Source organism: Cherax quadricarinatus, chromosome 32, assembly GCF_038502225.1.
Source record: "Cherax quadricarinatus isolate ZL_2023a chromosome 32, ASM3850222v1, whole genome shotgun sequence".
Classification (NCBI taxonomy): domain Eukaryota; kingdom Metazoa; phylum Arthropoda; class Malacostraca; order Decapoda; family Parastacidae; genus Cherax; species Cherax quadricarinatus.
In genome coordinates this window covers 31388441-31402848 of record NC_091323.1, presented here as the reverse complement: position 1 = coordinate 31402848, position 14408 = coordinate 31388441, and the positions used below count along the sequence as shown (strand labels likewise).

At 45.8% G+C, this 14408-nt stretch overlaps 1 protein-coding gene across 1 annotated transcript in view; it reads left to right on the top strand.

The window, feature by feature from the left end:
- LOC128690139 (follistatin) overlaps positions 1-14205 on the top strand; it is a 210194-nt gene extending 195989 nt beyond the window's left edge. Inside the window, exons 6-7 of the mRNA XM_070090730.1 lie at positions 8701-9009; positions 13801-14205. Of these exons, the coding sequence (XP_069946831.1) occupies positions 8701-9009; positions 13801-13883 (392 nt within the window). The 3' untranslated portion in view covers positions 13884-14205. The remainder of the gene's footprint in view (positions 1-8700; positions 9010-13800) is intronic.
- Positions 14206-14408: the final 203 nt, after the last annotated feature.

Sequence of the window (14408 nt, the reverse complement as noted above, 5' to 3'; positions counted from 1 at the left end):
CTTGCCACACACTGCTGTTATCAACCTGGCCAGAGGAAGTCTTGCCACACACTGCTGTTATCAACCTGGCCAGAGGAAGTCTTGCCACACACTGCTGTTATCAACCTGGCCAGAGGAAGTCTTGCCACACACTGCTGTTATCAACCTGGCCAGAGGAAGTCTTGCCACACACTGCTGTTATCAACCTGGCCAGAGGAAGTCTTGCCACACACTGCTGTTATCAACCTGGCCAGAGGAAGTCTTGCCACACACTGCTGTTATCAACCTGGCCAGAGGAAGTCTTGCCACACACTGCTGTTATCAACCTGGCCAGAGGAAGTCTTGCCACACACTGCTGTTATCAACCTGGCCAGAGGAAGTCTTGCCACACACTGCTGTTATCAACCTGGCCAGAGGAAGTCTTGCCACACACTGCTGTTATCAACCTGGCCAGAGGAAGTCTTGCCACACACTGCTGTTATCAACCTGGCCAGAGGAAGTCTTGCCACACACTGCTGTTATCAACCTGGCCAGAGGAAGTCTTGCCACACACTGCTGTTATCAACCTGGCCAGAGGAAGTCTTGCCACACACTGCTGTTATCAACCTGGCCAGAGGAAGTCTTGCCACACACTGCTGTTATCAACCTGGCCAGAGGAAGTCTTGCCACACACTGCTGTTATCAACCTGGCCAGAGGAAGTCTTGCCACACACTGCTGTTATCAACCTGGCCAGAGGAAGTCTTGCCACACACTGCTGTTATCAACCTGGCCAGAGGAAGTCTTGCCACACACTGCTGTTATCAACCTGGCCAGAGGAAGTCTTGCCACACACTGCTGTTATCAACCTGGCCAGAGGAAGTCTTGCCACACACTGCTGTTATCAACCTGGCCAGAGGAAGTCTTGCCACACACTGCTGTTATCAACCTGGCCAGAGGAAGTCTTGCCACACACTGCTGTTATCAACCTGGCCAGAGGAAGTCTTGCCACACACTGCTGTTATCAACCTGGCCAGAGGAAGTCTTGCCACACACTGCTGTTATCAACCTGGCCAGAGGAAGTCTTGCCACACACTGCTGTTATCAACCTGGCCAGAGGAAGTCTTGCCTGTTACAACCTGGCCAGAGGAAGTCTTGCCACACACTGCTGTTATCAACCTGGCCAGAGGAAGTCTTGCCACACCCTGCTGTTATCAACCTGGCCAGAGGAAGTCTTGCCACACACTGCTGTTATCAACCTGGCCAGAGGAAGTCTTGCCACACACTGCTGTTATCAACCTGGCCAGAGGAAGTCTTGCCACACACTGCTGTTATCAACCTGGCCAGAGGAAGTCTTGCCACACACTGCTGTTATCAACCTGGCCAGAGGAAGTCTTGCCACACACTGCTGTTATCAACCTGGCCAGAGGAAGTCTTGCCACACACTGCTGTTATCAACCTGGCCAGAGGAAGTCTTGCCACACACTGCTGTTATCAACCTGGCCAGAGGAAGTCTTGCCACACACTGCTGTTATCAACCTGGCCAGAGGAAGTCTTGCCACACACTGCTGTTATCAACCTGGCCAGAGGAAGTCTTGCCACACACTGCTGTTATCAACCTGGCCAGAGGAAGTCTTGCCACACACTGCTGTTATCAACCTGGCCAGAGGAAGTCTTGCCACACACTGCTGTTATCAACCTGGCTAGAGGAAGTCTTGCCACACACTGCTGTTATCAACCTGCCAGAGGAAGTCTTGCCACACTGCTGTTATCAACCTGGCCAGAGGAAGTCTTGCCACACACCTGCTGTTATCAACCTGGCCAGAGGAAGTCTTGCCACACACTGCTGTTATCAACCTGGCCAGAGGAAGTCTTGCCACACACTGCTGTTATCAACCTGGCCAGAGGAAGTCTTGCCACACACTGCTGTTATCAACCTGGCCAGAGGAAGTCTTGCCACACACTGCTGTTATCAACCTGGCCAGAGGAAGTCTTGCCACACACTGCTGTTATCAACCTGGCCAGAGGAAGTCTTGCCACACACTGCTGTTATCAACCTGGCCAGAGGAAGTCTTGCCACACACTGCTGTTATCAACCTGGCCAGAGGAAGTCTTGCCACACACTGCTGTTATCAACCTGGCCAGAGGAAGTCTTGCCACACACTGCTGTTATCAACCTGGCCAGAGGAAGTCTTGCCACACACTGCTGTTATCAACCTGGCCAGAGGAAGTCTTGCCACACACTGCTGTTATCAACCTGGCCAGAGGAAGTCTTGCCACACACTGCTGTTATCAACCTGGCCAGAGGAAGTCTTGCCACACACTGCTGTTATCAACCTGGCCAGAGGAAGTCTTGCCACACACTGCTGTTATCAACCTGGCCAGAGGAAGTCTTGCCACACACTGCTGTTATCAACCTGGCCAGAGGAAGTCTTGCCACACACTGCTGTGGCCAGAGGAAGTCTTGCCACACCCTGCTGTTCAACCTGGCCAGAGGAAGTCTTGCCACACACTGCTGTTATCAACCTGGCCAGAGGAAGTCTTGCCACACACTGCTGTTATCAACCTGGCCAGAGGAAGTCTTGCCACACACTGCTGTTATCAACCTGGCCAGAGGAAGTCTTGCCACACACTGCTGTTATCAACCTGGCCAGAGGAAGTCTTGCCACACACTGCTGTTATCAACCTGGCCAGAGGAAGTCTTGCCACACACTGCTGTTATCAACCTGGCCAGAGGAAGTCTTGCCACACACTGCTGTTATCAACCTGGCCAGAGGAAGTCTTGCCACACACTGCTGTTATCAACCTGGCCAGAGGAAGTCTTGCCACACACTGCTGTTATCAACCTGGCCAGAGGAAGTCTTGCCACACACTGCTGTTATCAACCTGGCCAGAGGAAGTCTTGCCACACACTGCTGTTATCAACCTGGCCAGAGGAAGTCTTGCCACACACTGCTGTTATCAACCTGGCCAGAGGAAGTCTTGCCACACACTGCTGTTATCAACCTGGCCAGAGGAAGTCTTGCCACACACTGCTGTTATCAACCTGGCCAGAGGAAGTCTTGCCACACACTGCTGTTATCAACCTGGCCAGAGGAAGTCTTGCCACACACTGCTGTTATCAACCTGGCCAGAGGAAGTCTTGCCACACACTGCTGTTATCAACCTGGCCAGAGGAAGTCTTGCCACACACTGCTGTTATCAACCTGGCCAGAGGAAGTCTTGCCACACACTGCTGTTATCAACCTGGCCAGAGGAAGTCTTGCCACACACTGCTGTTATCAACCTGGCCAGAGGAAGTCTTGCCACACACTGCTGTTATCAACCTGGCCAGAGGAAGTCTTGCCACACACTGCTGTTATCAACCTGGCCAGAGGAAGTCTTGCCACACACTGCTGTTATCAACCTGGCCAGAGGAAGTCTTGCCACACACTGCTGTTATCAACCTGGCCAGAGGAAGTCTTGCCACACACTGCTGTTATCAACCTGGCCAGAGGAAGTCTTGCCACACACTGCTGTTATCAACCTGGCCAGAGGAAGTCTTGCCACACACTGCTGTTATTATCACACACTGCTGTTATCAACCTGGCCAGAGGAAGTCTTGCCACACACTGCTGTTATCAACCTGGCCAGAGGAAGTCTTGCCACACACTGCTGTTATCAACCTGGCCAGAGGAAGTCTTGCCACACACTGCTGTTATCAACCTGGCCAGAGGAAGTCTTGCCACACACTGCTGTTATCAACCTATCAACCTGTCCAGAGGAAGTCTTGCCACACACTGCTGTTATCAACCTGGCCAGAGGAAGTCTTTCCACACACTGCTGTTATCAACCTGGCCAGAGGAAGTCTTGCCACACACTGCTGTTATCAACCTGACCAGAGGAAGTCTTGCCACACACTGCTGTTATCAACCTGGCCAGAGGAAGTCTTGCCACACACTGCTGTTATCAACCTGGCCAGAGGAAGTCTTGCCACACACTGCTGTTATCAACCTGGCCAGAGGAAGTCTTGCCACACACTGCTGTTATCAACCTGGCCAGAGGAAGTCTTGCCACACCCTGCTGTTAGCAACCTGGCCAGAGGAAGTCTTGCCACACACTGCTGTTATCAACCTGGCCAGAGGAAGTCTTGCCACACCCTGCTGTTATCAACCTGGCCAGAGGAAGTCTTGCCACACCCTGCTGTTATCAACCTGACCAGAGGAAGTCTTGCCACACACTGCTGTTATCAATCTGGCCAGAGGAAGTCTTGCCACACACTGCTGTTATCAACCTGGCCAGAGGAAGTCTTGCCACACACTGCTGTTATCAACCTGGCCAGAGGAAGTCTTGCCACACACTGCTGTTATCAACCTGGCCAGAGGAAGTCTTGCCACACACTGCTGTTATCAACCTGACTAGAGGAAGTCTTGCCACACACTGCTGTTATCAACCTGGCCAGAGGAAGTCTTGCCACACACTGCTGTTATCAACCTGGCCAGAGGAAGTCTTGCCACACACTGCTATTATCAACCTGGCCAGAGGAAGTCTTGCCACACACTGCTGTTATCAACCTGGTCAGAGGAAGTCTTGCCACACACTGCTGTTATCAACCTGGCCAGAGGAAGTCTTGCCACACCCTGCTGTTATCAACCTGGCCAGAGGAAGTCTTGCCACACTCTGCTGTTATCAACCTGGCCAGAGGAAGTCTTGCCACACACTGCTGTTATCAACCTGGCCAGAGGAAGTCTTGCCACACACTGCTGTTATCAACCTGACCAGAGGAAGTCTTGCCACACACTGCTGTTATCAACCTGGCCAGAGGAAGTCTTGCCACACACTGCTGTTATCAACCTGGCCAGAGGAAGTCTTGCCACACACTGCTGTTATCAACCTGGCCAGAGGAAGTCTTGCCACACACTGCTGTTATCAACCTGGCCAGAGGAAGTCTTGCCACACACTGCTGTTATCAACCTGGCCAGAGGAAGTCTTGCCACACACTGCTGTTATCAACCTGGCCAGAGGAAGTCTTGCCACACACTGCTGTTATCAACCTGGCCAGAGGAAGTCTTGCCACACACTGCTGTTATCAACCTGGCCAGAGGAAGTCTTGCCACACACTGCTGTTATCAACCTGGCCAGAGGAAGTCTTGCCACACACTGCTGTTATCAACCTGGCCAGAGGAAGTCTTGCCACACACTGCTGTTATCAACCTGGCCAGAGGAAGTCTTGCCACACACTGCTGTTATCAATCTGGCCAGAGGAAGTCTTGCCACACCCTGCTGTTATCAACCTGGCCAGAGGAAGTCTTGCCACACCCTGCTGTTATCAACCTGGCCAGAGGAAGTCTTGCCACACACTGCTGTTATCAACCTGGCCAGAGGAAGTCTTGCCACACACTGCTGTTATCAACCTGGCCAGAGGAAGTCTTGCCACACACTGCTGTTATCAACCTGGCCAGAGGAAGTCTTGCCACACACTGCTGTTATTAACCTTAATACAAAAAAAAAAATCTCATGAATTCAGAGACAATTCACTTACGAATTTTTAATAAAATGTCATTATTTCTATTCAATGTCTCCCGTCAATGTGTGTGTGTATGTATTCACCTAATTGTGGTTGCAGGGGTGAAGTCATAGCTCCTGGCCCCGCCTCTTCACTTGTCGCCACTAGGCCCACTCTCTCCCCGCTCTCTGAGCCTTATCGTACCTCTTCTTATGGATCCACCACTCTCCAGACTATTCCACTTCTTGACAACTCTGTGGCTGAAGAAATGCTTCCTAACATCCCCGAGAGTCGTCTGAGTCTTCAACATTTAATTGTGACCCCTTGTTGCTGTGTTCCATCTCTGGAACATCGTGTCTCTGTCCACCTTGTCAATTCATCTCAGTATTTTATATGTTGTTATCATGTCCCCCCTCTCCTGTCTTCCAGTGTCGTCAGATCGATTTTTTAATCTCTCCTCGTAAGATATGTCCCTTAGCTCCGGGACTAGTATCATTGCAAACCTTTGCACTTTCTCTTAATTTCTTGATGTGCTTGACCAGGTGTGTGTGTGTGTGTGTGTGTACTCACCTATTTGTGGTTGCAGGGGTCGAGTCCTAGCTCCTGTCCCCGCCTCTTCACCGGTTGCTACTAGACCCTCTCTCTCCCCGCTCCATGAGCTTTATCAAACCTCGTCTTAAAACTGTGTATGGTTCCTGCCTCCACTACGTCATTTTCTAGGCTATTCCACTGCCTTACAACTCTATGACTGAAGAAATACTTCCTACTATCTCTCTGACTCATTTGTGTCTTCAACTTCCAATTGTGGCCTCTTGTTTCTGTGTCCCCTCCCTGGAACATCCTGTCCTTGTCCACCTTGTCTATTCCACGCAGTATTTTATATGTCGTTATCATGTCTCCCCTGACCCTCCTGTCCTCCAGTGTCGTCAGGCCGATTTCCCTTAATCTTTCTTCATAGGACATTCCCCTTAGCTCTGGAACTAACCTTGTTGCAAACCTTTGTACTTTCTCTAGTTTCTTGACGTGCTTTATCAAGTGCGGGTTCCAAACAGGTGCTGCATACTCCAGTATGGGCCTGACATACACGGTGTACAGTGTCTTGAATGATTCCTTACTAAGGTGTCGGAATGCTGTTCTCAGGTTTGCCAGGCGCCAATATGCTGCAGCAGTTATCTGATTGATGTGTGCTTCCGGAGACATGCTCGGTGTTATACTCACCCCAAGATCTTTCTCCTTGAGTGAGGTTTGCAGTCTTTGGCCACCTAGCCTATACTCTGTCTGTGGTCTTCTGTGCCCTTCCCCTATCTTCATGACTTTGCATTTGGCAGGATTAAATTCGAGAAGCCATTTGCTGGACCAGGTGTCCAGTCTGTCCAGGTCTCTTTGAAGTCCTGCCTGGTCCTCATCAGATTTAATTCTCCTCATTAACTTCACATCATCTGCAAACAGGGACACTTCTGAGTCTAACCCTTCCGTCATGTCGTTCACATATACCAAAAATAGCACTGGTCCTAGGACCGACCCCTGTGGGACCCCGCTCGTCACAGGTGCCCACTGTGATACATCATTACGTACCATGACTCGTTGTTGCCTCCCTGTCAGGTATTCTCTGATCCATTGCAGTGCCCTTCCTGTTATATGCGCCTGATGCTCTAGCTTCTGCACTAATCTCTTGTGAGGAACTGTGTCAAAGGCCTTCTTGCAGTCCAAGAAGATGCAATCAACCCACCCCTCTCTCTCTTGTCTTACTTCTGTTATTTTATCATAAAACTCCAGAAGGTTTGTGACACAGGATTTGCCTTCCGTGAATCCGTGCTGGTTGGCATTTATACTCCTGTTCCGTTCCAGGTGCTCCACCACTCTCCTCCTGATAATCTTCTCCATAATTTTGCATACTATACACGTCAATGACACAGGTCTATAGTTTAGTGCCTCTTTTCTGTCTCCTTTTTTGAAAATGGGAACTACATTTGCTGTCTTCCATACCTCAGGTAGTTGCCCAGTTTCCAGGGATGTGTTGAAGATTGTGGTAAGTGGTACGCACAACATATCTGCTCCCTCTCTAAGGACCCATGGAGAGATGTTGTCCGGTCCCATTGCCTTTGAGGTATCGATGTCCCTTAGCAGTTTCTTCACCTCCTCCTCATCTGTATGTATGTCGTCCAACACTTGTTGGTGTATTCCTTGTTGGTGTCCCCATCTGGTCTGTCCCCCCAGAGTCCTTCCTGTCTCTACTGTAAATACTTCCTTAAATCTCGTGTTGAGCTCCTCACATACCTCTTGATCGTTTCTTGTGAGTTCCCCACCTTCTTTCCTCAGCCTTATCACCTGGTCCTTGACTGTTGTCTTCTTCCTAATGTGGCTATACAGCAGTTTCGGGTCAGATTTGACTTTCGATGCTATGTCGTTTTCATACTGTCTCTGGGCCTCCCTCCTTATCTGCGCATACTCGTTTCTGGCTCTTCTACTAATCTCCTTGTTTTCCTGGGTCCTATGCCTCCTGTACCTTTTCCATTCTCTGTTGCACTTAGCTTTTGCCTCCCTACACCTTCGGGTAAACCAAGGACTCGTCTTGGTCTTCCTATTATTTCTGTTTCCCTTGGGAACAAAACTTTCCTCTGCCTCCTTGCACTTTGTTGCCACATATTCCATCATCTCGTTTACTGATTTTCCTACCATTTCTCTGTCCCACTGAACCTCCTGCAGGAAGTTTCTCATACCTGTGTAGTCCCCCCTTTTATAGTTTGGCCTGTCCCCTTCAGTTCCTGTTACCTTCTCCACTTGTAACTCTACTATATAGTCAAAACTCAGAACCACATGATCGCTAGCTCCAAGGGGCCTCTCGTAAGTGATGTCCTCGATGTCTGAACTGCTCAGGGTGTGTGTGTGTGTGTGTGTGTGTGTGTGTGTGTGTGTGTGTGTGTGTGTGTGTGTGTGTATGTGTGTGTGTGTGTGTACTCACCTATTTGTACTCACCTATTTGTGGTTGCAGGGGTCGAGTCACAGCTCCTGGCCCCGCCTCTTCGCTGATTGCTACTGTGTGTGTGTGTGTGACCACTTATCGCTTCCCTCCATGTGATGTTGACGCCGGGCTCTTGATTCAAGCAGCAACATGAGCAGCTGTAGCAGCAGCAGCAATAACAACAGCTACCCTACTCTTCCTTGGTTCACATTACCTCTCATTCACTCAGGCGCTGTATAAGACCCGCTGTAAGTTTAGCCTCTCGCTATATTAACAAAGAACTTCCTTCCTCCGCAGATCACACTGAAGTGGACGACTGCAACAAACAACATTTCAAGCCGAAGAAGAGCAAGCAGCGGCGCCGTCAGGACCTACATGAGAAGGATCTCCGGCACCATATAGTGGCACAGAGGATCTTCCAAGGAGTAGCCGAGACTGCTGGTGCTGCCACCTTAGCTGAGCTGAAGCTGGAAGGTAACACCAACAATGTTGAAAGTGGAGGTGCAAGTGACGTTGACGGGAGCACCAGAAAGGCCAAGATCAACAGGGCCCTCATCTCGGAGAAAATGAAGAAACGAAAGAGGAGGAGGAAGAGGAGGAGGAGAAGTAAGAATATTATATTGAGGGGGGAGGGGAGGGAGGAATGGGTTATATAAACAATCAGGGTCTTAGGATATGTTATACTTTACTTGGAGTCGCTTCCGGTGGTCACCGCCCCAACTGCCGGTCCGAGACCCGGCCTCCTGGTTGCTGGCCTGATTGATCAAACTGTTAGTGCCCGCCACCCACAGTTCAGAGTAGGCACCACAACCCAGTTAATCAAGAACTATTTTGAAGAATCTGGGGAGTTTCCCCTTGAATACAGTTTGGGGTTTGTTGGGGATCCTCTTTATGCATGAAGGGGTTGAAGAGTCGTGGTCCCTGAACACTGGTTGTGGTTCTCTCATAGTGTACTCATCGCCCCCATGTTTTTCATTGGAGGGAGGCATCCTGCACTGTCTGCCAAGCCTCTTGTGTTCATTCGTAGTAATTTCGGTGTGCAGGTTTGGTACCGTTCCCTCCAGTATCTTCCAGATGTAAGTTATGATATGTCTTTCTCGCCTAAGTTCTAAGAAGTACAGTTCTAGGGACTTCAAGCACTCCCAGTAATTTAGGTGCTTGGATGAGTTTATATGAGCTATGAAAGTTTTTTGTACATTTTCCAGCTCAACAATTTCGCCTGTCTTGAGGGGGGCCTAGACAGAACGAATGACCTGAAGAGTCATCATTGTCGTGGCATCACTTATTTTGAACGTTCTAGTTATCCAACTTATCATTTTTCTTGCGGTTGCAGTATAACGTTGTTGTGCTCCTTGTACATGAGATATTCTGACATTATTACTCCTAGGCTTTAATTTGTCTTGTACTGTCCTCTTGTTTTTATCTCCTTCATCCTTCCATGGCTTAATAACTGAAATTTATCCTCATAGAACATCATATTGTTGTCAGCGGTCCACTAGAAGACTTAGTTTATATCATCTTGGAGGCTCGTTGTGTCTTATATGGATAACACTCTCATACAGATTCTAGTATCGTCTGCAAAGGATGATACAGTGTTACAATTGATGTCGTTGTCTATGTCATAAATGAGAATGAGAAAGAAAAGCGGGGCGAGTACCGTACCTTGTGGAGACAGAAATTTTCACTGTAACAGCCCCTGATTCCACTCCATTTACTATTAAACGTTGGGTTCTGTTCGTAAGGAAGTTAAAAATCCATCTGCCCACCATTCCAGTTATTCCTTTTGCACACATTTTGTGTGCAGTTACACCATGGTCACACTTGTCAAAACCTAGTGCAAACAGTGAATATTTATATCTGCATTTTGTCTGTCTTTTTAAAGCATCCAAAACCGTGTCGAAATGGTCCAGCAGTTGCAAAATGGGAGAAGCGACCAGTTCTGAACGTATATTGACCTGCGTTGTGCAACTTCTACGAGTCCATATGACTGGTAATCTTGCTTCTTAAATTAGGTTAGGTTAGATTAGATTAGATCTGGTTTGACTAATTAGGCTAGGTTAGGTCAAATCAGATAAGATTAAGTTTCGGCTAAGATTGGTTATAGTTATCCCGTAGCTAGGTTGATAACACACATCTCACATAGTAAGTGTCCGTGGTGCGATCCCCGGCACAGGTGGACACGTTGGGCACGTTTCCTTACACCTGCTGCCCTGTTCACCTGTCAGTAAGTAGATACATGGGTGTTAGTGTACTGTTGTGGGTAGCATCACAGGGGTGTGGTAATATATCTTAAATATGTACTCACCTAGTTGTGGTTGCAGGGGTCGTGTCACAGCTCCTGGGCTTTAAAGTGAGAAAAGGTAAATTAACTGCTCTTAGCCTAGAAAAAGTGATGTGTAAAAAATATTTAGGCTAGGTTAGGTTAAATAAATTTAGAATAAGTTAGGTGAAGTTAGGTTAGGTTAGGTTAGGTTAGGTTAGGTTAGGTTAGGTTAGGTTAGGTTAGGTTAGGTTAGGTTAGTTTAGGTTAGTTAGGTTAGGTTAGGTTAGGTTAGGTTAGGTTAAGTTAGTTTAGGTTAGTTAGGTTAGGTTAGGTTAGGTTAGTTTAGGGTTAGGTTAGGTTAGGTTAGGTTAGGTTAGTTTAGGTTAGTTAGGTTAGGTTAGGTTAGGTTAGGTTAGGTTAGGTTAGGTTAGGTTAGTTTAGGTTAGTTAGGTTAGGTTAGGTTAGGTTAGGTTAGTTTAGGTTAGTTAGGTTAAGTTAGGTTTGGTTAGTTTAGTTAGGTTAGGTTAGGTTAGGTTAGGTTAGTTAGGTTAGGTTAGGTTAGGTTAGTTAGGTTAGGTTAGGTTAGGTTAGGTTAGGTTAGGTTAGGTTAGGTTAGGTTAAGTTAGGTTAGGTTAATTAGATTAGGTTAGGTTAGGTTAGGTTAGGTTAGGTTAGGTTAGGTTAGTTAGGTTAGGTTAGGTTAGGTTAGGTTAGGTTAGGTTAGGTTAGTTAGGTTAGGTTAGGTTAGGTTCGGTTAGGTTAGGTTAGGTTAGGTTCGGTTAGGTTAGGTTAGGTTAGGTTAGGTTAGGTTAGTTAGGTTAGGTTAGGTTAGGTTAGGTTAGGTTAGGTTAGTTAGGTTAGGTTAGGTTAGGTTAGTTAGGTTAGGTTAGGTTAGGTTAGGTTAGGTTAGGTTAAGTTAGGTTAGGTTAGGTTAGGTTAAGTTAGGTTAGGTTAATTAGATTAGGTTAGGTTAGGTTAGGTTAGGTTAGGTTAGGTTAAGTTAGGTTAGGTTAATTAGATTAGGTTAGGTTAGGTTAGGTTAGGTTAGGTTAGGTTAGGTTAAGTTAGGTTAGGTTAATTAGATTAGGTTAGGTTAGGTTAGGTTAGGTTAGGTTAGGTTAAGTTAGGTTAGGTTAATTAGATTAGGTTAGGTTAGGTTAGGTTAGGTTAGGTTAGGTTAGGTTAGGTTAGGTTAAGTTAGGTTAGGTTAATTAGATTAGGTTAGGTTAGGTTAGGTTAGGTTAGGTTAAGTTAGGTTAGGTTAATTAGATTAGGTTAGGTTAGTTTAGGTTAGGTTAGGTTAGGTTAGGTTAGGTTAGGTTAGGTTAAGTTAGGTTAGGTTAATTAGATTAGGTTAGGTTAGGTTAGGTTAGGTTAGGTTAGGTTAGGTTAAGTTAGGTTAGTTAGGTTAGGTTAGGTTAGTTAGGTTAAGTTAGGTTAGTTAGGTTAGGTTAGGTTAGTTAGGTTAAGTTAGGTTAGGTTAGGTTAGGTTAGGTTAGGTTAGGTTAGGTTAGGTTAGGTTAAGTTAGGTTAGGTTAATTAGATTAGGTTAGGTTAGGTTAGGTTAGGTTAGGTTAGGTTAAGTTAGGTTAGTTAGGTTAGGTTAGGTTAGTTAGGTTAAGTTAGGTTAGTTAGGTTAGGTTAGGTTAGGTTAGGTTAGTTAGGTTAGGTTAGTTAGGTTAGGTTAGGTTAGGTTAGGTTAGGTTAGGTTAGGTTAGGTTAAGTTAGGTTAGGTTAATTAGATTAGGTTAGGTTAGGTTAGGTTAGGTTAGGTTAGGTTAGGTTAAGTTAGGTTAGGTTAATTAGATTAGGTTAGGTTAGGTTAGGTTAGGTTAGGTTAGGTTAAGTTAGGTTGGGTTAATTAGATTAGGTTAGGTTAGGTTAGGTTAGGTTAAGTTAGGTTAGGTTAATTAGATTAGGTTAGGTTAGTTTAGGTTAGGTTAGGTTAGGTTAGGTTAGGTTAGGTTAGGTTAGGTTAAGTTAGGTTAGGTTAAGTAGATTAGGTTAGGTTAGGTTAGGTTAGGTTAGGTTAGGTTAGGTTAAGTTAGGTTAGTTAGGTTAGGTTAGTTAGGTTAAGTTAGGTTAGTTAGGTTAGGTTAGGTTAGTTAGGTTAAGTTAGGTTAGTTAGGTTAGGTTAGGTTAGGTTAGGTTAGGTTAGGTTAGGTTAGGTTAGGTTAGGTTAGGTTAAGTTAGGTTAGGTTAATTAGATTAGGTTAGGTTAGGTTAGGTTAGGTTAGGTTAGGTTAGGTTAAGTTAGGTTAGTTAGGTTAGGTTAGGTTAGCTAGGTTAAGTTAGGTTAGTTAGGTTAGGTTAGGTTAGGTTAGGTTAGGTTAGGTTAGGTTAGTTAGGTTAGGTCTTGTTCGTACGGGTCTAAAATACTGAATACGGAAAGTGTAGAATATTATGATACACTGAAATCGAAGCAAATGAATTGTGAAGTTTAAGTTCTCACAAAACTGATTTTATCATTAAATACCAGTTGTTTACGTGTTGTTTACGTGTTGTTTACGTGTTGTTTACGTGTTGTTTACGTGTTGTTTACGTGTCGTTTACGTGTACTGGAGACTTAGTTGATATTATTTGTATAATATGTTGTTTTATATACTAGAAGTTTAGTTGATTTCCATTGAAGTTATTATATATAATATTCTGATGCAATGTATTTACTAAACCAACTCAAATTATTATGCACAGTAAACTATATATATATATATATATATATATATATATATATATATATATATATATATATATATATATATATATATATATATATATATATATATATATATATATATATATATATATATACACGTAGCCAAGATATCGAGACATGAAATTCTTAATTAACTGCACTGGAAGATAAATTTTTTTTTTTTTTTTTGGCAGACCGAAATTTTGCTGATAGATGATAATTTACAAATAACACATAGTTGAGAGAGAAACTGTCAATATGTTGGTTCATCCTGGACAATTACTAAGTTACTTACGACCTATGAAGAGTCCATCATGACCCCAAACATTATTTTAAGTTTCCTCTTCAAACTAGCTCTATTTTGTGACTTTTTTCCCCAACCACAGATCTGTAACTTTTCTTCTACTAAACTATTAACTACCTGTTGCCTTATTTACAGATTGCAAAATGAACAGAAAGCGAACAAGAAAGGAGAGAGAGAGAACAAGAGAAGAGCAAACAAGGCGAGTGGAGGGGGAGTGATGTAGCCTAGCTGATGTACCCAAAAGGAGCCTTCGGTACAATGGATGAAGACAGAGGTACTACTACACATATCCAGTGACAGAAAGAAATGTGATGTGGTAGTAGATGAGTGTGGACTCAGATGACCTCAAGAAAGGTGATATGTAAGACAACACGACTCGGATGATATTGTTAGGAGATAATGATAATGGAGGTAGGAGCTGTGGCGGCAAGGATTTGGCGAGAGGAGATGGAAGATATATATTTTTAGACGTTTTTGTAGTGGAGAGATGGTGGGGTCAGTGTGATGGTGGGGCTACAGGTGGGGATGGTGGGGTCAGTGTGATGGTGGGGCTACAGGTGGGGATGGTGGGGTCAGTGTGATGGTGGGGCTACAGTTGGGGATTTTGGGGGTCAGTGTGATGGTGGGGCTACAGGTGGGGATTGGGGGGGGTCAGTGTGATGGTGGGACTACAGGTGGGGATGGTGGGGTCAGTGTGATGGTGGGGCTACAGGTGGGGATGGTGGGGTACATTGTGATGGTGA